The sequence below is a fragment of the Chaetodon auriga genome, chromosome 23 (assembly GCF_051107435.1).
Source record: "Chaetodon auriga isolate fChaAug3 chromosome 23, fChaAug3.hap1, whole genome shotgun sequence".
NCBI lineage: Eukaryota > Metazoa > Chordata > Actinopteri > Chaetodontiformes > Chaetodontidae > Chaetodon > Chaetodon auriga.
Window position 1 is genome coordinate 10,421,872 of NC_135096.1, and position 27,277 is coordinate 10,449,148.

The following is a 27,277-nucleotide window of genomic DNA, read 5'->3' on the forward strand; positions in this document are numbered from 1 at the left end:
GTCTCATTCAAAGTCTAAATGTCTGAATTATATCTAGGTATGCTTTAGACACACACTTGGTTTTAAAATGCACCACCTGTAGCAAAAGGCCCATCTTCTGTTAACTGTGACCTTTTAAATTTGTCACGTATACCCCACCGAACGCCCTTACTGCACCATCATCCTAATTGATCTGAATGCTCTTAGTTTGTGTAGGCATGCCATTAGGTTTATCTTGGTTTCTGTTCTTTTAACCTGATATGGACTCCACGCAGGATTTTCCTTGACTGTGCTCTGTACAATTACATGTAAATGCCAGGTAATGAAAGTGGTTCATGCCTGTCTGTAATGTCTCTCTCTGCTCACCATTCCCAGGCTGAGTAACAGCTGTTTGGAAAGCAGCATTTGAATCAGAGAAGGCATGTACAGCACGACCTTAAGTCACTGATTACCTCCTCCATCACTGTTTCTCCTAAATCAAAAGCTTATCATACACGTTGATAGATTATCAATTTTTGGGCATTTTTATTTATATAGCCCAATATCACCCATTTGCATCAAGCTGCTTTACAATCTATACAGCATACAACATCCTCTCTCCTTAGACCCTCAGTCTGAATGATGAAAAACATGTTTAACAGGGAAAATAATGCAAAAAACCTGTCAGAAGGTCTTTAGTATGTTGTATTCTGTCACATCTCTTTGCAGAAGCTTCTCCAACCAGACATCTTTGTTTCATATGATGTAGAGAAAAGCACCTGCAGTTTGTCTATTCCAGATCATCACAGCACCTGAATGAATCTTTCTATTGCCAGCTCCCATCAGCAGCCTTTTTCATTTATTTGATTAATAAAATATAAGCAGCAAATGAGGCAAAATGTTGAGCTTTTACACTTAAAATATAGAGCTCCAGAGGAGTCAGTATGCATTCAACGTGCATAAACTTAGCTCAAATGCTAGAAGTGGATGAAAACGCCCTGTAAACGGCAAGAAGCAGCCACCGACTGTTTATCAGTGAAACAGAAAGGGTCATTCTCTGATGGAAACACCCACAAAATGTTGTGGTCCACGAAACCTCTCTGCTTCATGTGATCACTGAGTCAAACACACTACGCAACACTGTGTCCAATAAATATAAATATCAAACAATAAAATACTGTTATGGTCATAGAGTTTCCTCAGTGTGAAAATGCTCGGTGTACTCCAACGTGGGGCGAGACAGTTCTACGTTCACCGGAGCGTCCTCTTTGGCCAGCGATGATTTAAACACGGAGCCCCTGGAGATCCCCAGGGGGGCCCGGCAGGCCGAGGACCAGAAAAAGTGCAGCACGCTGGGGGAGAGCAGGATAAAGACCCAGGGGTCGATGATAGAGTTAACGGAGATGAAGCGGAGGGCAATCAGGTCCAGACGGTGAGACTCCTTGCGATCCCCTATGGAATTTAGGTACACCCGGATCTGAGAGATGAATAGAGGGAGGAGGGAATAGACAGCAAGAGGGAAAAAAGAGATTGTGTGTTGAATCAGCAGCTAACACCATCCGTGACAGGCACACATGCACAGCCATATCCTAGCTAACATCCTGGTTTAACACTAAACCCTCTAACGCAGCAGTAACAGATGAAGACTGGGACCAGTTTGTGGGGTCAACCTGATATGGGAGATGAACAGTTTAAATGCCAGGCTTATGCTTATCATGCATTTTGACCTTCAAAGTTACTTGAATGCCAGCATTGCTGACTGATGTATTGATATGACAATATATCTAATCCATTGTTGAGGACACAGTGTTGTTTGAATAGATGAAAGAGAAAGTGGGACATCTGAGAAACCAGAGACCTTTCTTTGATTCTAACCATGACTGGACCCAAGTGTTACATCAACTGCATTTCAGTGCTGAACGCTGAAAAGTGGTGTTGACAGACCTGTTATCTTGTGTATTGAGGACTTATTTTAAAACCTGAATCTGTAAAAACACTGCACCAAATTTCTGCAAAGCTTCTTTTGTTGAATCGCAGTGTTTCCTCTCGGCACGACAGATTATGATCAGTGCGCTCAAAGACTGGCTCACTCAGGGAATCTGTCAGTTGCCAGCATCTCCAAACCAGAGTGTGTACTTTCAGTCTGAAGCGTATGAAGCATACTTACTAATTTTTTTCATCTTACGCGCAGAAAGCGCTGTCTCTAATCTCAGAACACACAGGATGTTTGCAGAGAACGGAGTATTGCTCTAATTTAAAGAGGATATTTGAATTACTCTCGGCACGATTTTGTTTGCCTTTCTGTCTGACTGCTGGGGCAAACACAGGGAGCCTATAAATAATGGAGAATGTGAACGTGTGTGTATTTTACGGTTAAAGGAGGCTGAGGGGCAGATGTTGACTTCTGTGGCCAAGCCAAACTGAGATTCCCATGCTGATATCCAGCTGAGTTGGATCACTAATGATCAACAGATGATGTCATCAGTTACGATCTGCACAGGGTGTTGACACACTAATGGGAATGTCAGGCACTTTTTACACAATGACATGTAAAACAAATTGTTTTTTCTCTTGACATGAAACTGAGAGGAGCTTCCAGGCTTGAATGTCTAATAAATATGTTATTTCTACCTTAAAACAGCAAAATGTCAAAGCCAAGATGGCAGGTCCTGCTACCTTACTAAGCTAGGCTCGTTACCTGGTCTGTCTTTAACTACTGAATTCATCTATGTGGGACAGCTAACTAATTAAGATGCTGGTTTGTCGTAATTTCTATTTTTAATTTGAGGTAACTGCAAGCCAATAACGTAAGTCAAGGCCAGATAACGCCATCTTATCAGCGAACTTTAATGTCATGTAGCTTTCTTATCCGGAGTGCAGTTACTATGGTTTGATTTTTCACTCAATTTTGTAACTACTGCATATTTTAACTGTTTTCACAGAAATTATAGGCCACATTTCTGTTGCTTGTTATTATTTAGATGGCAAAACAGATGTCAGGAAGTCTGACTCTGGTCTGAACTCAATTTTGGCCAAATGTGGTTTTTGGATTTTGCCTTCGCAGGGCATCACAACAGAATGTAATAACGTGTTTTTAATGATTAAAATGAATGCCTGTCTTGCGAAATGATAAATAGATGCAATCTTCAGCCGTCCTCCAAACAAATAAAACAACAAAGATGGAAATCATTCCACCTCGCTGTATTACGCACACACATTGCTGTGACGTGTGTTCTTCTGCAATTTGATCGCTGCTCTATTACAAAGAATTTGACCTTTTTATAATGGAAACTGTTTTTGAATACGGCTCTTTTATTAGTCGCAATGAGGCCAGGAATGAGCAGTCAAGTTCACTTATTAGTTCCTCATTTGTGGTTTCACTGTCAGTGAAATCAGCTACTGCGGTGATTGGCTGGAATGAAAAGCAGTAAACTCCCTGGGCTGATGGCCGCAAGGTTGGGAACCAGCGCGCTGATACAATCCATGGAAGCTATGACTGGTTCACAAGTTTAGGAATTCCTGCTTCTGGTCTCTCTGGGGGTCAGAGAGGAACAATATCCAGTCAAATTTGATGGGAAAACTGGTCATAAAGCAGGTTGTAAAGCCAGTCTATTGACACAGCCCTGCTTCTATTATTCCTTCATCCCTCCACCCACTTTTCTGTTTTTCTTTTATCTCCATCTATCTCCTCTCTTCCATTATAAAGTTTTCTTTCCAAGCTGACTCAGGTTTGACTCCAGTAAAAGCTCCCACTCACCAAAGATTGCTCTGGTTGCCCAACATTGTCACGCCAGTCTCATTAGGCCAATTTCCCGTTGCTCAGTCACCCAGTGGCTGAATTGTTGCCATGAAGCTGTTAATTGATGGGTGAGTTCTCTTGAATACAAAATTTTCCAGATTTTCCCAACAGCTGCAGGGGAATGGTAATTGTTACGTGTCTCATTCAGGAAAAGTTATATCACCGCAGCAAAATCTACAAAAATACAAATGACGTACAAATCAAACAAAGTTGGGAGGAAAGATGAATGAGGTGTGGAGGGTTTTTTTTCTTTAAGTGTAGAACAACTCCTCGCTAATCCCACTGCCGTTTTAACCAAAACCACATGAGATCATTACTGTGATTAGTGACAGACCTCGCCATGTGTGAGAGACAAAAACAGAGTAGGCGAAGGCTTGTGTGTGTGTGTGTGGAGACAGATTTTTTTGTGTGTTTATCCAGGCTCAGCCGTGAAATCCAACTCACACTGGGAGCCCATTTACTCCTCCTCTCTCAGCACCAACAGGAAGTGTCATAAAAGTGTTGATGTGAAAGTGTCTGCAAGGGGTTGATGCTCAAAGAGCAAACCATTGTCCTCTGCTGCACTAAATTTCAAGAAAAACATTTGAAAGCTGTGCTGTGCAAACACTTGAGTCAGATGATGATGATGATGATGATAATATTTGACTCTGCTTCAGGCTTTTTTCCTTAATTTGGTCCTCAGTATGAGAAACAATTCAACATATCTCATTTCAAAGACGCTTTGTCTGTTCCCACATGCCGTTAAAAGCTGGTGAGGTGTATGAAGCATCCTTCTCGCAAATCCCCCAAAACAGCTGCACCATTCAAATCCCATGTGATCGTTCCAGTCTTTCTTACTCTGTCTAATATATCAGCCTGTCCATCACGGTCTCACTTTTCCGGTGCACGAAAGGCTACTGTCTGGCCTTTTCAATTTTTAATGCTATCGCAGAAACCTGGGAGCACATCACACACACAAACACATCATCAACACAGTTTCATACTGGCAGAAAAAGGTAATATGATCTGTGTGTGTGAGCATGTGGTGAGTGAGCGAGAGAGAGAGATGTCCTGACCTCAGACTGTGGTATCACATTATAGGCTGCACATCCATAAGTGTTTATATATGGCTCTTGATAAATTATGCATTTGTGCTGTTGTTTAGCCTTTGAATATGGAGCTGAAGCTTGTGACCACAAAGCCTGAGTCGCATACGTGTTAACATTCCTACACCTGTCAATCTTCACTGTCTACCACTGCATGTATGTTTACAGCATTAATGGCAGCAGATTTCTGTGCCTCAGCTAAGACGTTTTGGAATCGGGTTGCTGGGTGTAAACTCCAGGGATAGCATCCCACACAGTGAATGTTCCTGCCCCAACAGGACTTTTCTAGCATGAAGTGTACTTCCACAAATTAATATAACTCTTCCTCTTGGAATCAGGCTTGGTTATGTCGTAGGTAGTGAGCTACAGAAACTCCAGGGAAAGGCTCCAACCAATGGGACAATCTGTCATGTACTGTGGACACTGTATGCTTTCAGATGATGCTCTGTTGTTAAAGTGTGTCCTTTCAATCAGCGTCGATCATTTTGAATTTGTGTGTATCCTAAAAAAACAAGTCTATGCAGCAACACTTTTCAGCAGTGTTCGGAAAGGAATGAGACAGGAAATACAGCTTGAGTGTGGATGTTCATTTAAAATAAGAGGCTCAATCCCCCTCAGCACAAGCACTTAGTGTGTGCTTTAAATGAAATATGGTAAAAGCTTTTCTAGATTTTCCAGCAGGGCAACAAATGGAAATGTCTGCCAACACGTTAATGTGGCCATTCTGCAGAAATATGATGAGCCGACAGAAGAGGAGAGGAGAGGAGATGCAGATGTGACAGCCACCGGTAAGCGATTCACTGGTATGTATGACAGAAGCTTCCCATGAAAAGAAGAATTTATCATATATGGCCGACATTAATGTTAGGTTAACCTCTGCCTGCAGTGGGGAAAGGTCTGGTGACTGTTACTGGATGTCTGATAAAGGTAAGACAGGCTAAAAGGTGGACACAGCAGACATTAAGACGCAGATAAGCAGCCTGACCAATAAGGGGACCAGTGCACTGGCCTGTAATCAGTGGGTCGAAAGACAGAATAATATCGCAGATGTTCTGCATGTTTTTCATTTTTTAATAGAGGATCAAACCATTTTTGGACATATTTGCGGAAACAGTGGGTGTTAGTAAGTAAGTGTGGTGTAAGTGGGTGTTTCCCATGGCAACGGTCAATTGACATTTAAGGGCTGGTGTTTCCAGGAGACACGCCGTGTGATGAGGTATTTTTCACAGTCATACATTGTTGGATGTCTTTCCCTTTCACAAAAGTCACTATTTTGGGAGGACCTGTCGTGTTATTAAATTTGTATTAAACTCAAAAAGTGGACACAAGCATGCTAGGCTAACTAGCAGGAGCACTGACTCATAGTAGATAATATTTTTTGTCATAAGTACACAAGTCAGAAGTCAAAAACACTGAAGATATGAATTTTTTTTAGACTAGCTGATATTGGAGAGGATCTGCCTTAGCCTAATGTGTTTCTCTCTTTCAATCTCCTTTTCCTCTGACTCCTCTCTGTCTGTCCTTGTTTGTCCTCATTCAAGGAGTTATCTATTTTATTCAGCCTCCTAATGAAGCAGTGAGGACGGCCAGTGTGGAAAGCTGACACCAGCGTCCTTTACCTGCCAACAGCAGTGGACAACTGGTGCTGAACACAGTCTACAATGGTTAGTTTAATAAATCATTACATTTTGAGGAAGGTTTAATATACACTGTTCTCATTCCTGCCAGTTGGCTGCACACGCCCTGTGGACATGTTGGATGGTGTCTCCTCATCGGTTTAAGCAGCAGCGGTCTCCCAGATTGATTTCCCTCGCTGCAAAAGGAGGTAATGATAATAAAGTTTTTAATTATCGAGGTAATTAAATGCAATTTTAAGTCCCCGGACGTACAGTATTGCCAAACAGTGTCTGATTATGCCTCTTGGATTTCAGCTTGAAATTTTGCAGCTTTTGCCGAAGCAATAAAAAGACTTGTGTCAAAACATACTTGATTACTCGATTTAAATGGCTGCTGAACAGTGACTGCACCGACTGTGTTGAAGCAGATTCTCTAAGGGCCTAATTAGAGAACACTGCTCGTACAGTTGCCTCTGTCTTCATGCGGTCTGTGTTTCTGATGTTGTTATTAAAGTAAATTAGAAGGTAGAATTTGGCAGCCATCGCAGAGAACACGGCTCTGCCTGTCAGGCCGCAGCTGAGGCACAGCAGAGCCCAAGATGGGACTTTGGCCCATTACTGCTGAAGGCAATAAAGTGCACAACATCATATACTGCTGGGAAAGTTATTGATTCACCATTTGAAATCCAAAGTGACACTTTCAGAACTGAGGTGGTTCCACACAGATTGTCCAGGCGTCTTGCTGAGACAGCATAATGGCTTATCATTGGATCGTGAGCCATTTGTGGGTTGCATTTGTTCTTCGCTCCATCTATCCCCCCAAAACTACCTTTGACTCATATTTCAGAACCGTTTTAGCCAGTTAAATTAAAAATATGCACTGAAATGTCAGCAGCAGAGCTTTGCTCCAGCACTGCCATCAGCTAATCAGAACCCTGTTTTGGATTTGTCTTTAATTTCATTGGCTCACGGTCACTGTATGGTAACCAGGACAGCTCAAAAAGTTGCCAAAAGTTGCATCTGTTATCTCTTCATACGTCCCTCGCGTGTAATTCATGTGCAGTGGATGCAGTGATTCAGTGGCTGCTCTGCTGTGACGGGTCAATCTCATTAAAATGTTGTTGCAGTCCATCATGTCTGTGTGTAACAGGCATGCTAAATGATTATTAGCTCCATCCCACAGCTCGTCATCAGTCACAGATTGTTTTTTGTTGTTGTCTCTCATACAGACACACTTATCTTCTCATTATGGTCTCTGTTCAAATTGCTTCCTGATGAAATAACTGATTCAGTCCTGGATTCTTCAAAGGACATTTCCAATTACTCTGTTTATTTTATGTACAGTCCGCTGTTTGTGTGGTGGACTTTCCCTTTAAATATCTGCTCTGTTTGATGCTGTATACTCTTATCTTCCACCACAGATAAATAACCAGCACACTGCCTTGGAAACATATTCTAGGGCAAGCTTTTCACAGAAATCACCTTCAGGCCTTGGAAAATAGGCATTTTATTTTCATTACGTAGGGCCTTTTTCACAATTAACTGAGACAATGATTGGCAGATTAATTAGTTAATAATTAAAACAGCCCTTACCTGCAGCTCTAATTAGGACCCCATGACTTTTTTGCACATGTACTTTTAGCCTGACTTCTATGCAAAGCGCAGTTCCCTTAAACTAAAACGAAAATGCCTCGTATGTAAATGTATGAAATGAAAAAGAAATACAAATATTATTGCGGAATTCAACCCTAATGATATTTTCCTTTCAAACATTTCTTCCACATCTCCATGAAGAGAAATGATTGCAGTGATTAGCCTCACTGCCTGAACAAGCAATGTTGTCATTTCAATGGAAAAATACAGAAAATTCATCATCATCATATTCCTGTCTCATTTCCCTGCTGACTTACAGGATGACAGTGAAACCCACTGAAACAGCACCTTTTCTATTTCTATAGAAATTTTTGACTTGTATTTTCCTTCAATCCAAATGAGGTCAGATTTATTTATGTATATAGCCCCAAATCAGACGTGAACTCGGGGCACTTTTCATACAGAGCAGGTCCAGAACTGAAAAAAGTTGAAATTATCAAAACATTATCACTTTGAAATAACTTGTCAGTACAAAAAATGATCAAAAGGCAAAAGATCTGAGCACTCTGATATCTGACTGACATGATATCTAAATTTAATACCAAAATCAGCAGCTGAGTCAGACGTGCTGTGAATGGCACTGATGGAGGGTTTCCTGTCTACGACTTGGCATCAGAGCAGCCCATAGTCTATTGTATTATTTCTGAATAGCTGCATGTCCACAAAATGTCAGTGTTTGCAGGCGCGCGCGCACACACACACACACACACACACACACACACACACACACACATACACACACATTTATATATCAGATTACATGACAAATAGTGTGTATTGTATCAACTCTGGGTGACATTTCGATAAAGCAGTTTGTTTGCTTAAAGCAGTTTAATGTTTCAGCTGCCACCAGCTTACATTTGGGAACTGGAAATTAGATATACTGAAAATGAAAAATATTGTATTACAGGACATGGATATGTCCTAAAAAGAGGACTTTTAATAAGTTCCCACATAAAAAAACATGCATACCTTTGTCTTTCTAATTTATTTTATGTGTGTTTCTTCTGAACATTGATTGTGCTTTAATCACTCTCCTTGAAGAAACCAGCCCAGTGTCAAGAAACCTCATACAAACACAGACTATTTCCTGTGCTTCAACTTAAAACAGGCCCGAAACAAACCCTCTTTAGTGGCTCCATATCAGCTTGTAAAGCCAAGCAATAAATGAATGTAATATCGATATTGTGCTGTCATGAGAATCATGATTACAGTAATTAAGTTCATTATTACCTTCAATGTTGTTTCTTCCTGGTCTTAATGGTCCATTACAGCGACATGATGCTGGTTCAACTACAGCACCAGTAGTCACCCCCACAATACTGTCACATTAAACCTGCTGACGTGTTGATTTTATGAGTAAAACCTTCCTGAGAGGCTTGTTGTCCTTCAGTATTGTGTACACGCTCATACCAAGTCTGAATACTTATATTTGTGTAAATGCTGCACAGACATGCATGTGAGTGATCAACTGTCATCTTACCACTAGGGGCAGTGTGCAGATGATGAAGATGATGGTCATGAACACCAGCAGGATGAGATGCTCCACCTCCTCAGCCATGGACATCGCCCTGCGCTCGCTTTTGGACCTCGAGTTCGCCATCACCGAGCCGCCGTTCCTCCTCCGACGTTGGCACATCTTGAACAGCTGGTACACCACAAAACCGTTGCACGCCACGATAGCCAGCACCAGCACCAGCATAACCGTGGCATACAGGTTGGCGTAGACCCGGTCCTCCTTTCCCACTGGGTTCATGTCAATGAAGCACCATGTGCCGGGGCAGTATTGTACATACTTACCAAATCCGGCAAAAGGGAGCAGACAGAATAACGTACATAACAAAAACACCAACGGGATTGTGATGTAGGCACATTTCTTGGTGACGTGCCGGCTGTACAGGTAGGGGTACCCGATGGCGAAGCATCTCTCCAGTGCCATGGTGAAGAGAAGCGACATGGTGGCCAGGCTGAAGAAGGTCATGCTGACGCCAAAGTATTTACACACGCTGTAAGTTTCAGGCGACATGCCCACCAGGGTGGTGTTGCGCGAATACGACAGCTGCACAAGCGGACTGACCAGGCAGGTGCCTGCCAGGTCCGTGACCACCAGCGAAGTGATGAGGATGTGAAACAGCGAACGCCGCCGCGTCTCCCCAGCCCTCGTGTCTCTACATCGCCGGATTTCCAGGATCACCAGGGCAGCCACGTTGCCAAAGATGCCTGCGGCGAACATGATGGCACTGATCAGCGGGCTCTTGGTGGAGTCGATGTGGTGCTTGCTGTGGCACGGGTCGTCACTTACATCCATGATGGCTGAAAACTGGCTGGGTTTATTGAGGAAATATGTCTCTGCTTCCAAAGAAAAGCGTGTCCTTAAAAAGTTGTCTGCAGCCATCCTGGTTAAACAGAAGGGAAGGAAGAATGAATGTGAGACGTAGAGCTGCAACGATTCGTCGATTCATGGATTAGTCGATCAAGAGAAAATGAATCTGTAACGACAACTTCATCGAACTTGTTATTTTCAAGTACAAAAGGCTCAATATTTGCTGGTTCAGCTTCTAAATAGTGAGGATCTGATGCTTTTCTTTATTGTACATGTTGCAGTAGTAAACTTTGGGTCTTGGTCTGAGGGTCAAATTAAGGCAAGCAATTTGACTACATGAGCTTCGGAGAGTTAAAACAGACATTTTTCATTGATTAAGGAGGAAATAATCCTCAGATTCATTATTAATGAGAGTAATTTTTATCTCCTTGGTGAGTTGAGCAGAGTTTTAGAAGAGAAACGAGTGACAGAAGTGATGTCACTGGTGACATGGATGTTTTACTGGTCATGTTATGATAATGTTCACATTTGTGAGGATATTTTTAATGCTTACTCGAACCTAATTCAAGCATGTCCGTTTGTTCATCAAACACGAGATCTCGGCTGCCAAAGAATTAGATTCTGACTAAACTTTAGGGAAGGCTACAAATGAGTGCTGTGTTCCAGCATTTTCAAGATTACACTAAAACTGGCCACAACATTTGTTTACTTACTCATTTGCCCACAGAGATCCTGCATCATTTGTTTACTAGTCTCCTTTACTTTCAGACTCTTGTTTTGACTCACTGTCAAAGATGTTGACTCTACTCACCACTTTAATTTGATGCTTGCGAGTCTTTGTCTAACTTCGCTGATCCCATACATACACAGAAAAGCGAGAACATCTTCTTCCTCACATAAAAGGATCATTTCACATATGCTGAAAAATTCCAGCTCTTGAACTCTGCTCCAGTGTGAGTTTTGGAGTTGTGAAACTCAAATATGTTCCCCTTCTGTCTCACCAGACATCATCTGACAGGCTGAAGGATCAAAAGCTGCGATTCAAGTTTTCACAGTGAGTTTTCTGCTCAGATTCCCTCTAGGCTTCTGTAACTAGTAAATATAGACCTGCATAATGTTACACATATGTTCCACTTGTGTGACTTGCATGTGTTCGTGGTTATGTGTCTTCACTTTCACCGGGTGTGTAGCTGCTATGACTGACTCACCTTGTTGCTCTGTCCAATGCACGACGTGTCCACTCCGGTGATGATTTAGTGCCACAAATGTCCCTGAAGCGGTCCCAAAAAAAGTCCGGGGTCTGCCCCAAAACACAGAGTAGAGCTCTGACAGATGTGCCCAGGTGTTGGTTGTGTTTCGGGTTTTGCGTCACTTGTGATATAAGCTGGAAAATACTGTAAAATCAGACGCGTAAGAGTTATTGACATGCGCTTCCTCAATTTTGGAGAAATGCCAGATTACTTTAAAATTGAAGGATTCGTTCATTGTGGGGACAGAAAACGGGTTAGAACGTAACTAAAGTCCATTAAGACACGAGTTAGGTGTACAGTTTTAATTAAATTGTATGAATCGAGTGTGGAGAGTCAGCAAAGCAGGGTGTACAGCGCGCAGTGTGCTAACAGTGAGGCAACAGGCACGTACCTCGTTGAAGTTGGAATTTATTCGTGAAAACGTGCTGCCGGATATATTAAAAATGTGCCGAATGGAAGATCGACTACAGACATGCAAATTAACTTGAATCAAACTCTGACAGTGTGGCCGTTTTTTAGTCGGCAAGAAAAAATTTACAGTTTTCCAAAGGGAGTTTTGCTCTAAGGGCGCTCCGAGTGCGAGAACAGCGCGAGGCAACAACTGTCACATACGCGTGGACCTCACAGCGGGGAAAAGCATCCGAATAATGAAGTTCTCACCTTGTGTACAACTTGCTCCGCGTAGTGTTGACATGTATTTCCGTGTTTTACAGTCCAGACTGAGTGGCCCAGTACAGATATACATCCCAGTTTATCCTCGTTTGTAACGCTGCTCCTGTTTAAAGGTGAGGTGTGGCGAGGGCGAGGCGCGCGGCACTGTGATGAGGCAGGCATGAATGGGGTAGAGGGAACGATGCGGTGACGTCACGTGGTACGGGTACACCCCCGATGGTTTGCATAGAGGCTGGAGCGAGCCGAGGCGCTTCAAGCGTCACCTTGAAAAGCTCCTTGAAATTACCTTTCACCTCTGCTCAGTTGAAAGATACCAAGCAGAGAGTGATATAGGACAAATTTGACACATATTTATTGTCATTTCCAAATTTAAAATAAGTTTAAAGTGCTCAAAACTCACTTTAAAGTTATTTGCTTTGAAAGAAAGTGTTTGCGTACATCTCTGTAAATGTGCACAGTCATGCAATATTTTAATTTGTTGATTATTTTTCCGATTATCATTTAGTCTATAGAAAGAAAATAGTCCAAAACCTGAAAATGTTATATTTGAAATGAGATAAAACAGACCCAAAGCAGCACATGGCACTGTTCAGATGTCCTGACCTGCAAATAATGTGGCTCCAAAAATAAAGAGGGGAAAAGGATGGAGAAACAGTTTCTCTGTGATATTACAGGGAGGATCATGTAACCCTCTGTGTCTGTGTGGGTGGACATATGTGTTTGAGCACGTCCTGTTTTCTTCCCCCTTGAATATAAATTCAGCACATCCAGCATGAAGGATGTGTGTTTCTCCTGCGTGTCTCTCAGTGTGGAGATTGCATGTTGTTCTCCTGGGTGTCCTCTCACCATCACATGGATTTGAGGGCTTTATTTCCCATCGCGATGTCCTCTGTTCCCTCATGACCCTGAGATAATGGAAGACCTGGCCAGTATGACGATTTCACTTTTTATTGTTTTGCTTTTCAGGGTTGTGTCATGCTTTCGATGGTTTTGTGCAGCGAGGATGACATCAATCATAAAGGCATCTGCCCCGTTTTTAGCATTTTTAACCCATTTTAAGATTCAGTTTGCTGAAAGCCCTGAAATGATGTGCTTTTATTCAGGGCCATTAACAGATTGATAATTGTGATATATTGCCATTATGCCATCACTGCTTCCTCTCTCACTCCTCCTCTCCTCTCTCCTTTGGCCTCCACCTGCCTCTCTTTCTACACCTTCGGTGCCTTTCCAGAATGACCTCAGGCACTTTAATATGTGCCTGAGCCGACGAGGTGTTGAAGTTATGGTGTGAGCCACATAAGTGTTTTACAACCTGACTCTCCAAGCTCTGAAGGTTATTTCTGCTTTTGACAGCACTCATCAGACACAGGAATCCTGTGCTCTTCTCCTCTCAACTACTTTTTGTCTTTGCCTCTCTGTTGCGTCTCTTTCTCTAACTCTATTTTTGAAGCTCAGTCTCTTTATTCATATCTCTCTCTGTCTCCTTTTGTCCTTGCTCTATTTTTGTTTGCTCATACAGCAGAGGCCTCTTTTACCTTGTCCTCTGCCCTCACTTTCCTTTCATTTCATTTCCTTTCCTCATTTCTTCTCCTCTTTTCCATTCCTGTCATTTCCTTTACTTTTCCTTCCCTTTCCTTTCCTCTGTTTTTTCATTAATTATCTGAACCAATCTCTTCTTTTTCTCATAATTCCTTTTCTTTTCCTTTCCATGCCATTGTCCTTCCTTTCATTTCTTTCTTCTCTTTTCCTTCCTCTTTCTTCCTGTTCCCTTGTCTCCCCTTTAATTTCCATTCATTTCCTCCTCTTCCTTTCCTTTCCACTCACTTGCTTCCCTTTTTTTTCATTTTCTTTCCTTTCCTACCAAAGCAGAGCCAGACAGTAAGTGTTTAGAGGAGCAGCTGTTTCCAGATGATCATCCAGTGACATTGTTGCACATGAAAATGCTATTACAACATATTGTGTCCACTTGTGATAAAGAGCTGCAGTTTTGACTTTTATTCATAAAACAATAGTTCAAAACAGAATGAAAAAAGCAGTCAATTGGTGCAAGTATAAATATATAACCTAAAATCTGCAAGAATCCAGATTTGTGAAGCTCACTGATCCCCCCTTGAGTCCATATTGATTGAGGTGATTAGACAAAATACTCGGTTGGGTCTCTTAAGTGGTGATCCTCACTGTCTGCGTGTGCTCTTTATTTAGAAGCAATTTAATTATTTTCCAAGGTCTTAATCCACAGATCCATTGGTTTGCCCTGCTGGTAAACAGCCTTTGTTGAGGGCTCGGCGTGAGTTAAAGTGCTGACAAGTGCTGTATATATTGTTAGTCCCCCCCCCCCCACACACACACACACGCACGCACACACTGCACCACTGTGAGGCTTCATTTTTCACGTCACCCATTTATGTCCACAGTGTGTGTGCATCCAGCCTGTAATGGTCCTTGTCTGAATCATTGATGAGTTCATTGATTTTTGTTGAATATCTGATGTCACAAATGAAGCTGGTCAGTCAGTCAGCAGCCTGTAATTACACACAGTTATACTGGAAAACATCACCAGGGAAGGAGACGCAATCAGATTAGATATTAATGATTAAACTAATGTATTTATGTGCAATGCTTGTTTGAGAGCACAGTAATCCAAATGTACACGTGTGATCAGGCTGCATGAGGGTGTTTGCATGTTCTGGCTGAATCTAATACTGATTATAATCATTTAATTAATGGTAGACTGCACACTATAGAAATAAAGATAATTGTTTTTTTCACATATGCAATGTAAGACATGGACAATAATTTTCACACACCAAGCGAGTGAAATACTACAGATGTTAACATGCTGTGTTATCATTTCAGCCTTGCCTTTGGCTCCACCTATAGGTTCCTCTGGGTAATCACAAGTATCATCTGTGGCTGAGCAGGATCAAGGTATTATCTTTGAGGGTGTTGCTTTAGAAAAAAACAAAATCTACAAATGCCCTTTGTCTGATTTTCTCACTATCAGCGTTAACCAATGGTGAGCTTCTTCAGCTGATATATACAGTGGAAAGTACTCAGTCAGTTGTTGCACACTCTTCTTTATATGGCCTCTTTGCTACGGCGCTCCAAACTGTGTCCTGTTTGCTTTAGTTATCTTTTAGCTTTCTCTAGAAATTTATTGATTTGTGTCAAATGGTGTTCACAGCAGCACAGAGGGCGCCATTCAGTGATTCTCTGGTCTGATGAGACTCCATGCACCACATCTGGTGAAGTCCAGGTGCTGCTCATTGCCTGGGGTGGTAGCCTTGAATAGTCCAGCCAAAGCTGGGCCTGAACCCCAGGGACCATATGTGGAAAGACTGAAAGATGGGAGCTTCACAGGCAGGCTTCACCACCCAGCGTGAGGGTGAAGGAAACGGGTCAACATCAGGCAAGCGCTAATTTTGTAGGGATGTGAAACGTGTCTTTGGTTTGTCATGATGTGTCAATGTGTGTAAAAATACCAACACCATCAACTAAAGTGTAAAATACAACTTCATGTGGTCTGCCTATAGTTTTACAGCCATCACTGCACAGTGTGTAACATTCAGAACAGATTAATGCTCTGTAGCGCCCCTCAGTCTGCTCATCAGTCAGTGAAGCACATGCTCTGCTGGACGGACGCCACGTGTTTGACTGACCTGTCATCCACATTCCGCTTGTGCGTTTGGGATAATTGTCTTTTCCACATTGTCCTAAAACTTTGTGATGATGATGATGAACTTGTCTTCTCTTGACAGTGCCAAAGCATTTCAGTGCTGGACCATGGCCCTTCCTTGGGCCCCCCTGGCTGTTGCTGCCTTGTTCCAGATGTTTGGATCTGGATCCTCATCTGGAGACACGGCCTCACCTCTTATCTCCCTTTGTTTGAATCGTGTGCTTTAGTTGTGCCTCGTGTGTTTTCTGCAGTCTGTCCTCTCGCCAGGTCTCTGAGGTCATGTGGTTGATGTCTGGAAGTTGCTCCACGTCCAACAGATCATATTTTTCCTTTATGCCTGCAGTCTATCTACTGCCACTCTCATTTTTCATGCTCTAATTTTACCAGTCTGCTCTGAACTCATCACATCTGTGGCATGTCTTTCTGCCATGAGAGAGAGAGATAGAGATTCAATTTACAATCATAAAACAGAGCAACACACTAAATATACAAGCTGGAAGTTTAACAAGCTGGAAGTAGAGAATGATCATTTTCTGGAATAACTGTTTGGTAACCATCTCTCACCTGTTTCAGGGGGAGTTTTAAACCCGTACAGTGAGGTGACCTGTCCGTGCTGTAAGCTGCAATGTGCTGTTTAAGACAGCAGGTGGCACACAAGGTTAAGAATTCTAAGGCTGCATCTATTGACTTTTAATGAGAGAAAAAGTTCGTCAAATCAAACAGGTTAAAATAAAAATAGAGTAACTATGTCATAGAATTGATGACTGATTAAAGTCTTTTCAAAAGAAAAACATTTGAGCAAAATAAAAAGTGCTAATAAGGAAAATGCCTTTGGTCTCCTTGAATTGAAACGATGTACTGCAGATATTAATCTTTAGATTTAAATCTGGATTTTAGAGGATTGTAATATCATCTGTAATATGTTTTAAGAAAAAGTATATATAGTCCCTATGCGTTTCTATCCAATGAAATTCAGACTATGTAAGAATTCATGCAGGTTTTCTAAATGCGTGCGTGTGTAAAAATATTACACAATGTGTCTTTTTCATTGTTGTGAAACAGATAAAGTTACATCCGGATTAAAAACGCTCTATTTGTCTTTTCTCTAATACGAGCCAGATGTTACCTCCAGCACCGGGCCCGCTGCCACTCAAGCCGCCTCTGGCCAATGAGCGCGGGCCTAAACTCCTCCCTCCCTCCTGCGGAGTGTCGGAGGCTCGGTGAGGAAGAGGAGAGCTCCCCTTCTTTCTGCTGCTCCCTCTCAGTCCATCCGCACCTCTCTCCTGCTGCTCCCTCTCATAGTGCAGAGCTGCTCATTCACCCCCCACAGCTCTACAATGGAGAGAGGGGAAATGTTGGCCGTGTGTCTGCTCTGCTGGAGCTGCAGTGTGTGTGTGGTTACAGCCATCCAGAGGGCTGATATGTTTCCTTATGGCACCCTGAGTGGAGATTTGATCCTGGCAGAGGGCGACGATGAAACCTCCAGAGTGCTGTCCCTGCCCAGAACTTTATATTTTTACGACTCCGCCTTCTCCCAGCTATATGTAAGTACAGCTTCATTGATTCTCATTTGCATGCGTGTTTTTGACTGTGGAAGCGTGAAATTGTTCTCTTGAGTTAACGTTTTGCAGATGATGCTCGCAGCTGTTGGATGCGCTCCGCGGCAGAGCGGTGGCTGTGTTTTATGGGGCCAAATGGGGCGAGTTATTAACAAGTTTGAGTGGGAAAATTGCGCTTCTAGCACTCAATTTTAAACATCTTCAGCCCATTTGCAGCATGTATGACTGTTAGCATTTCACCCAGAGTTCGTTTGAAAGAAATGGTGAAATATTGTGGCGGAAAAAAACTATTAAATTGTGATTAAGGAGAATTTCTTGAAAAACTTGGAGCCTAATTGCTGTAAAACCAGGGGTTGCAGAAGTATTTGTATTGAATTGTATTTAAAATACTCCATTCCAAGTAAAACTAATGCAGCATTCTTACTTGAGTACTTTGCACATTTTGCTTGAGTAGTTGCATTTTATGCTGCTTTATGCTGCAACTACGTTTGCCCAGCAGTTTATAAAGAGAGCACAATGCATAATAATGAGTACTTGCAGGACTTCTAACAGTGTTTTGACACCGTGGTCTTTCTACTTAAGTACTTCCCAGGCCACTCTAATTAGATCTTCATTACTGATGCATTAAGGCAGTATTTAAATGTTTTGGTCGGTGGTGAAATAACTATTTTTTAGATTTATTCAGTAAAAGTGGCAGTACCACAATGTAGCACTACTCCATTACAAGTAAATCTCCTGCAATCCAAATCTTAATTAAGTAGCTATATAGAAGCATCATCAGCCAAATGTACCTTAAGTATCTAAAGTAGCTCATTAAACACACAAACAGGCACTGTCAGTGTTGTATTAGAGTGTATTGTATTGTGGGATTAATGTTATTAAAGCATTAATAGCAGGATTTCTGTGTTGTAGCTGAAGTAGACGTACCTCAAACCTGTACCTAACTATAGTACGTGAGTAAATACACCTACCTCCATTCCACCACTGATGAAGAATGTGTGTCTACGGGACAGACAGGGTCCAGACCCAGGGATCTTTGAAGGGGCCCCAGAGGTCCTTGAGGAGGTTCCAGTGGTTTATGAGGGGAATATTGGGGTTCATTATGTGGTTCCTGGGGTCCATGAGGGGGTTCAAGCAGTGCCCAAGGAGGTTCCAGTGGTTTATGGGTGGAATCTCAGGGTTCATTATGTGTTTCTAGAAGTCCATGAGAGGGTTCCAGCAGTGCCCAAGGAGGTTCCAGTGGTTTATGAGGGCATATGGGTTCAGTAGGAGGTTCCATGGGTTCATGATGGTTGTCCAGATATTTCTTAGAGGATTCTAAGTTTTTATGATGGGTTCTGAAGGATTTTGGGGTCCAAGATGGTCTACAGGAACATGGTTGGTATCCATAATTTAAGTGGTGGTGCCGTCAACTGTGCTCATTGTTAATCACTGACTTTCTCTGTGTGCAGGTGGCCACCAATGGTATCATATCAGCCCAGGACCTGCCGATGGAAAAGCAATATGTTGACGACGGCTTCCCCACAGATTTTCCTGTGGTGGCTCCGTTTCTGGCTGACATTGACACCAGCGGAGGACGTGGACAGATTTATTACCGGGTGACCGAAACACCCAGTGTCCTGAACAGAGTGGCACAGGTCTGTTAAGCCACTGAAACAAGAAATCAAGTACAGTTATATGATTGCAGATTGACTTAAGTTGTCTTGATAGACGGACTGTACTTAACTACACATCTGGATTCTTCCTTTTTTCAGTTCATCATCCATTAGTTCAGTCCATTGTACACTCCATCTTTTCTTTATGTTGTTTTCCGTCTTTCCCTCCATCATTCATTCATTCGTTCATTCATTCCTTCATTGATTCCTGTGCTCAACCAGGAAGTACATCGAGGGTTCCCAGATGCAAAATTCACACCCACCCATGTTGTGGTTGCGACATGGGAGAACGTCGCAGCGTATGAGGAACAAACTCGAACCACTGGAGCGTCAAACAAGGTAAGATGGATGGTAGGGGTTGTGAGCACGAGCTCCATGCCTCCTTGTTTGTCTGTCTGTTTAGTGATTTATGAATGAATGAGTTTATCATCATGTAAACAGGCCACATATCCCCCGCTAGCATGTTTTAGTTCTCGTGAGAGACACAATCATGAATTCCTGGAGGATGTGCATCACTTGTAATCAGCCTGGGGTGGGGGGTCTATTTGTAATTCCCCATCCCCTCCTAATCTGCCTCTTAACCTTTTGAAGGGGTCAGAGGTCATCTTTAAAGGTCATCAAAGTGCCCCGTCCCCTCCCGACTTGTTATCCCCTCCTCCAGTTCACACACAGGTGGACACAAACATGCTCTGACTGTTCGTGCTCTCATGCTCTGTTGGACATCACTTCCCTCCCTGTTTGTTTCCAGTTAATAGCTTGGTTTAACATTACAGCACTTATCTCCAGCGCTGCAGTTTCACCTCAGTGATTATTCAAAGTTTCTTCCACAAATTTCATATCTAAAAAAAATACACAAACAAATTGTAACTCCTATTATTTTTCCTTGTCTTGCTTTGATTTGGGGGATACTTCTGCTGTATGTTTTGGAACTTCTGTCAGCTTAATTTGAGGGAGATGTAAACAGGATGTGTAATGTTTCCATAAAGTCTGTTATTAGTTGTGAGATACAACTTTAGCCATGTTTTTTTTAGCCTATATTTGCTTACATTTTTGGCAAATGGAAACCAGTAAAAGTATGTCGAATTCCCTGTTAGCGGTTCCTGTTTGCATTATACTGAAGAATGTACAGACAACAATAACTGGATTACTTTGAGGCTGAACAAAACTTAAAAACATGTTGATTCTCAGGGAAGTTTGGGATTTATGTAGAAGTCGTTTTTTCTGTGAATCCTAAGAAGATTTCTGGACGCTTATTCACAATGACACATGCCTTAATAGTATCCTCCAGAAGTGTACCTTGCAGTGCAACTAGAAATATGCGCATCATGTCTGTGTGGTCAGATTTGACGGAGTTAGGACCCTGAAAGGTATGAAAAGTTTTGCTGCAAATCATGGCAACTGGGCTGTATGGGTTTTAAACTGCCTCCATGAGCTCTCCGTCTCTGCCACTGCTGCATCTCCACCTGCTGACCTTGTTGGTGAGCGAACCAAATCACTAAACAAAACAAATATAACTAACTTCCAGTAGTTTTTAGAGCACCGGCGTGCACCTGTCCCTTTCACCTCACACTTTGTCTTTGCATCACATCTCTCCCTCCCCAGCCCTGTTTCAACTCTCCCGTGACCCTCTGAGGAGGAACACTTATTTTTACACGTCCGTAATTTTCTAGGAATTTCTTTGGAATTGTCCTGGAAAGAAGCGTGTAATTTGGCACTAATTACAGGGAAAATGGGACTTTTCTCAAAAGAAAAACTCAATCTAAACCCAAGTAAACCTGCATTCATTATTCACTTATTAGTTGAAACTTAACTCTCCCCTGTAGACAAATCTCATATGTGTCTTGCATTCAACCCTCCCTGCCTCTTTTAAACTGCACAGCTCCGCTTTGTAACTCAGACTTCCTGTTAAAAATGTTAAGACGACGGCACAAACGCACTGGAGGCTGAGTGTAAGTTAATCCCTGGGAACGACTCCAAGTAAAGCCAGGCCTACTGAACTTATCGATCAAACAAACAGTGCTTTGTTGTTCCTGGTTTGTAGCATGTGGGATGGAGGGATGAAGGGAGTGGCAGATTTGAGGAAAAACCCCAGGAGATCTCCCTGTGTCTTTCCCTCTCATCTGTTTGTCCTCTTTCTTTACTCTCATGGTCTGGTTTCTTTTATGCCTCCATCTTTCTTCTTGATTGATCAAAAGCTAAACGTTTAAATCGTACAGTGGGGACACTCAACATTAAGCCTCTAACAGTTCTCAATATTGAGGCCTCCTTTTGGTTGCCCTGCTGCCAAACGGACAAATTGGCAGTTTCATCTTTTCCGAGCGTCAAAAAGCGGAATTCAGTCTCCGAGTCCAAATGTGATGTTGACCAAAGGCTGATTGGAGTCCACCTCTTAAAGTGTTTTTACATGTGGTGTGTTTTCTTATTTAAGGGCTCTGTCTGGCTTGTCAGATTGGAGCAGTCGGGGTCCCGGCTGGGATTTGCTTCAGTGGGTCTGTCTTCAGACTGATAGCATCTTCCTTTGAAGTGATTAGCCAGAGGTGCTGGGTGGGGTGCGTTGGGGGTAGAGTGGTATGTGTGTGTGAACTGATTAACCTGAGGTGTGTGTTTGTCAGGATGTGTATCAGGGGTGGCGGGGTGGAGTAGTGTTTCGGGGGGAGGGTGCAGACTGTGTGGTGTTTGGGGGTCAGATGCAGAGATGAGGAAGAAAAAACAGGAAAACAGAGGAGAGAAAACGAGAGCAGAAGAGAGAAAGTTCACATCCCGAGAAAGTGGGGTTGTGTTTTCTATGAAATTAGTCCTAAAGAGGCTATTATCATGATTGGAAAGTAATTGCCTCTCATGAAACCTAAAACACACATTCTGTGTTTTAGGTTACCATGTTGCTAATGACCGGAGCCATTTACACAGAGAACCTGGCCTTCTGTATGTTGATCTTACAAAAAGTGTCGACCAGGCTTTGCCTTCAGCAGCATGGCGCTAATCCTACTTCACACCTGTCATGTTGGTGGATGCTGTTCCACAGATTTTCTTCCACTCTCATGAATATCAACTTCTTATTTGCAGAATCACCCACAGATGTAAGTTGGTGTGAACGTCCCAGTGTTTGATGTTGAAGAATACGTTGATTCTAATACAGGATGGAAGCCTTGCTTTCATGGCTGCTAAACACTGATTTCTTCAAATTGATCACAAAAATAGAGCCTTTTTTAGCCATGCTAGCAGCACGGCAGTGGTGGTTAGTCCACCACTTCGATCCAGACTGAAATATCTCAACAGCTATTGGATGAATTGCCATGAAATTTTATTCAGATGTATTTATCCTTCTGACATTAGTGACGACTCCACTCTCCACCTCTCCACCTCTTTGGTTTTTGCTTGTTAGCTGATGTCGTAAACATAAACACTGTACTGCTAAAGCTCAGCATGTTAGCATTTTGGCGTTGACATTTGGCTCAAAGTATGACATATCAAAGCACAGCATGTCTGTAGAGTCTGAGTCTTGTTAAAATATTTCACAGTGCTTCCTAATACTTTACAGTGGGTCACATTTCTCAATTAGAAAATAAGAAACACACATCTACATCCTATTACATGCGCTGTGCTGTGATGCGTGCCAAAGTGCGGGGTACATAATATTGAAACACTTTGACAGGAAATGGTACAGAGGGACAATACAAGGAATGCTTTACAATATGTACAACATTGCACATCTGTCCTGTAGTTCCCTTCCCAAGAGCGTTACTGTATGTGAGCAGCAATTTGAAGAGGAATGCGATTTTACATTCAACCACAGTCGACCATTTCTCCCCCTCGAGCTCTCTTCAAAGCGCAGAAGAGGAGAGTGTGTTGAACAGCATATAGCATATCTGCTGTGTGAAGATCAGACTGGGCTGAGTGACTGGGTCTCCTCTGTAGGAGCTGGCCCTCGCCTTTCATATTGCTCTCTTCGCCTATCTTCCTCTGGCCTCTTCTCTTCTCTGTTCTTTTCCGTAGCACAATAGGAACTATTGTTTCTGTTAGTGTTATTTGTTGTTTCTGGGGCCCCCCTTGCAGTGACACAGGGGGCATCTCTTGAAATATGTGTATCCTGGTTCAAAGGAGACTCTAACTGAACTTCAGCTTTCATAATATGTTATTCTGTCTTTATGCAATGGGACAGAATTTGTTTATCAGTGTCGGTTGAGCCTGTCTGTACCATAGCCTCACCTTAAGCAGTCGAGCTCACTGAAAGAAAACAGCCGCTCGAATTGAGACTTGGGATCTTGGCGACTTTGCTAATTACTAGTACAGTCATCGTGCTCTGGTTTGTAGTTGCGGTAAAGATGTTCATGTTCGCAAACCTTTCAGGATCTAAGAAAAGCAGCTCTGGTTTTACCCACCATGTGTTCTTGAGTTGATCAAAAGGGTTTTGAAAAGCTTTCATAAGCCCCGAACTTGTACAGTTTCCTCCAGCTTTAGAGGAGCGGAGAATCCTTTCGAGTGCAGCTGAAGTTATAACAGGAAAGTCACCCAAAAGATTGGAGCAGGGATTTTCATATGACAACGGCAAAATACTGACTGTTCCTGGCTGCAAGCCTGGGCTGTGTGTGTGTGTATGTGTGTGTGTGGTGTGTGTGCCAGTTCCCACGCTGCAAGCAGTTCCGTTTGTAGCACTCTGGTGAGGCTGGCAACTGGACTGCAGCTGCTCTCTGTCTCTCCTCTGCTTGCTTGCAGCTGTCCTGCGGCCGACAGGCTGGAAAACCGGCAACCGACAAACAAGTGCAGTCCGTTCACCCCCGACTCCCTCCGTCTCTGTCTCTCTCTTCCTCGGGATGTTCCAGGCCAACCATCCAGCTCTGGATAATTATAATATGATTCAGAACATTTGCCACAGAGTGCTGAGTCACTTAGAAACACAGTCAAGATGAGAAGTTAGTTAAGTATCTTCATGTAAGGCAGAGTAGACTAAACCATACATAGACAGAGTAAACCATTGCTATAAATAAACAAATGCTAAAAGACCAAACTAAGGTAAAGACTAAACAGAATGAAACACAAGATTAATTCCACACAACGTTTGATGCATGTTGCAGGCGTTGCAGGGTTTGCAAAGGTCTTATGTAGCCATATATTATATATACATTTTACACGCTTTGTAACTTGGTGTCAGCTAAAACAAGGGAACTCGCTTGACAGCATTAAAAGCTTCCCTTTGAAACTGCTGAAAGACATGAAGCCTCGACTCTCACAGTATACATGAAACGTCGTCACCTTAGCTTGGTGGCAAAACCTGCCTTTGAAGGACTAGTTTGGGCATTTTGTGCTGAATATGATGCTAGAGTCAGGAGACAGTCAGCTTAGCTTAGCATTAAGACTGGAAACAGGGGGAAACAGCTTGTCTGGCTCAGGGCAAATGTAACTAAATCTACCTACCAGCACCTCTCAAGATCACCAATTACCATGTTTTATCCAGTTTGTTTAATTAATGCAAAAGTGTAAAAATGGCAAATCACAGGCAGCAAGAGGACTAATCATTTTTACTCCAGGCTTGTTGTGTGGATGACGCAAGTGACATACATCCAGTCTTACTGCTAAGCTAAGCTGATCATCTGCTGGCTGTAGAAAATCGGCCACATGTTTTCTTCTAATCACCAGAAATGAAACTGACTCTGAAGCAATTCCTTGGAATAATGTGTTCAATTTCTCCTCAGTTATCTCAACAAACTTCCCGTGTTTCATTTAAAGCTGTTCTTATTTCCACACTTTTCAACACCCACCGCGCAGCAGACAGATCTCACAGACTGATGATGTTGCCACGTAAACCTGACACAGTCAGGACGGCCCTGACAACAAACATTTGTTGGTCCCGGAAACAATTAGCGGCTGTGCGTGTGTCTGGTCAGTCCAAGGTGTGTGAGGACACCCTTTTAAAAAGGTGTTACAAAAAGCCAATAGGGAGGTCGCGGGCTGTGTGCACACACTCACAACCATACTGAGCGACACACTGTCTGAAAGTCTTTGATGTGTGTTGGCTGCAATTTGTTGTCTTCCAGCTGTGAGTCTGTAAAACACAGCAAGACTACTTTACACACAGACTCAGAGACAGCAAATGACCACACAGACAGAGGAGGGCTGGAGAAGAGAGCACAAGTCAAAGAAGCAGTTTGACATTTGCTTATTAACATGAAATTTGTTTGTATGGTCCATACAAACGCTGAAATGTCAAATCAACAATTTGTGGTTTTACGTTGCGAGTTTTCCTGCTGAAACATCTGTGGATCTACTTCCCCTTGTTCTTTTTCTTTCATTCCTGACTATGAAGATTGTCTTATTTTCACCTACAGCCACGGCTTTCAGCTAAAAGCTAATGATGGCATGCTAACATGCTCGCAGTACAGCGAGTTAGCAGGCAGCCCTGGATGAAAAATGAAGGGATCACTGAAGTTATTACAGTTCATCCTGAGGGAGACATGAATGTGTGTACCGTCTTCCATGGTGATGCAAAACCACAAATATCGATCTCATAGTGGCGCTAGAGGAAACTTCAGGGTGTCGTCAAAGTCAGTAGGATTCATCCTCTGGGGAGCATTAATATCTGAAGCATATTTTCTGGCAATGTATCCAGTTGTTGAGATATTTCGGTCAGATCAACACAGAAAAGACGACATATTATGTGTGGACAGAAATCCAAATTCACAAAAGGAACTTTTCAAGAGGCAGAAAAGAGGACAGCTTTCCATCCAAAGCTGTCCTCTTTTCTGTCTCCCCATATTTCTCCCATTGTAAACCAGACCTATGGCCTCCCTCCCAACACCCCCCTGCATCCTTTCATCTCTACATCTCTCCATACCTCTCTCCTCTACCCCCTCCTCATGCCCTTCTCATCTTGTCTCTCCCCTCTCCTCCTCCTCCCAGGAAGAAGGAGGGGTAGCAGGAGAGAAAACATTTAGAAGGGCATTCAGACAAAGAAAAAGCAGACCCCCCCCCCCCCCCCCCCCCCCGCTCTCGGAGCTCCAGCGTCTTCGCCTCCTTGAAGACAGAAAGGAAAAAAAAGAAAGAAAGACCCCCTCCTCACTAATTACATCGAGCCTGGAGGCTACAAAGTCCTCCCCGCCCACAAACAACAAGATAGTTTAAAGATGTTGATGTAAACAATTAGGAACACACACATACATTCACATGAGACCATAGTAGGAGGGACATCTGTGCTCGTGTTCGCGTGTACGTACGCGCACCCCATGTCTCGCATTGTAAGGATGTCTGGTTTACATGCTGTAACATCGTCATGAAAGATGTCCAGACACACAGGAAGACAGCTGTGGAGATCAGCATCTGGGCTGGGGGCTGAGAGACCGAGGTGTGTGTGTACACTGCTTGGTCTGTCTGTGTGTGTGTGTGTGTGTGTGTGTGTGTGTGTGTGTGTGTGTGTGTGTGTGTGTGTGTGTGTGTGCGCGTGCAGATAATCTGATTTTGTCCCAAAGGAAAACAACATGGAATCACTCACAGTCTTCCACTCATTCACCAAATCTGTGTTTTTTTAACTGTGGTTTTGGGAGGCAGAGTGGGCTGGACGCCCCCCCCACGCACACGTAGGAAGTAAGTTCCTCAAGTCGTCTGGTTCCAAAAGTTGTTCGGGTAGAAAAAGTTCCCTGATTCATCAGTTCATACCACCTCAGTTCCTTTAATCCATCTTGATTTGTGCAACATCCAAACACTGACGTCAGTAATGCCAATCGATGCTGGTCAGAGGAGGGAGGGGATGCGTGAAGGGTGAGAAGACTAAACCTGGATCCCAGCAGAGCGAGAGATGAGAGAGGAAGAGGAGGAGACGCGGGGGGGGGGGGGGGGAGGTGTGAAGTTTAAATATGAGGAGTTAGTGTTAGAATAATTTGAGGGTGGTTGAGCTGGGCTGACCCCGCACACACAGGACGTGACACCTCCAACACTAGCAGAGCTGGAAATTATTAGCTGTGAGTGAGCTGCAGACTTACCTTCCATCAGGGCCAGAAAAGCAAAACAAAATCTTTACCCCAAAACTTTTTAGGTGGAATT

General features: G+C 43.0%; 2 protein-coding genes and 1 long non-coding RNA gene across 4 annotated transcripts in view; 2 read left to right on the forward strand and 1 right to left on the reverse strand.

The window, feature by feature from the left end:
- Positions 1–223: 223 nt before the first annotated feature.
- Positions 224–12,566, reverse strand: ptger2a (prostaglandin E receptor 2a (subtype EP2)). The gene is made up of 4 exons (XM_076723451.1): positions 12,345–12,566; positions 11,643–11,828; positions 9,595–10,507; positions 224–1,435 (listed from the first exon to the last, which is right to left on the reverse strand). Exons 3-4 carry the CDS (start codon positions 10,504–10,506, stop codon positions 1,145–1,147), a joined length of 1,203 nt encoding a protein of 400 aa, XP_076579566.1. The 5' UTR covers position 10,507; positions 11,643–11,828; positions 12,345–12,566; the 3' UTR covers positions 224–1,144.
- On the forward strand, positions 11,437–16,755 carry LOC143315897 (uncharacterized). Its single transcript, XR_013076198.1, has 3 exons — positions 11,437–11,488; positions 15,213–15,284; positions 15,541–16,755. It is a non-coding gene; the product is annotated as an uncharacterized LOC143315897 (long non-coding RNA).
- A 53-nt stretch (positions 16,756–16,808) lies between these two features.
- The window catches only part of nid2a (nidogen 2a (osteonidogen)), a 37,070-nt gene continuing 26,601 nt past the window's right edge, over positions 16,809–27,277 (forward strand). Inside the window, exons 1-3 of one of the 2 annotated variants that reach the window (XM_076723450.1) lie at positions 16,809–17,576; positions 19,043–19,228; positions 19,469–19,585. In XM_076723450.1, the coding sequence (XP_076579565.1) occupies positions 17,370–17,576; positions 19,043–19,228; positions 19,469–19,585 (510 nt within the window). In that variant the 5' untranslated portion in view covers positions 16,809–17,369. The remainder of the gene's footprint in view (positions 17,577–19,042; positions 19,229–19,468; positions 19,586–27,277) is intronic. The other variant, XM_076723449.1, reaches the window with a different exon arrangement.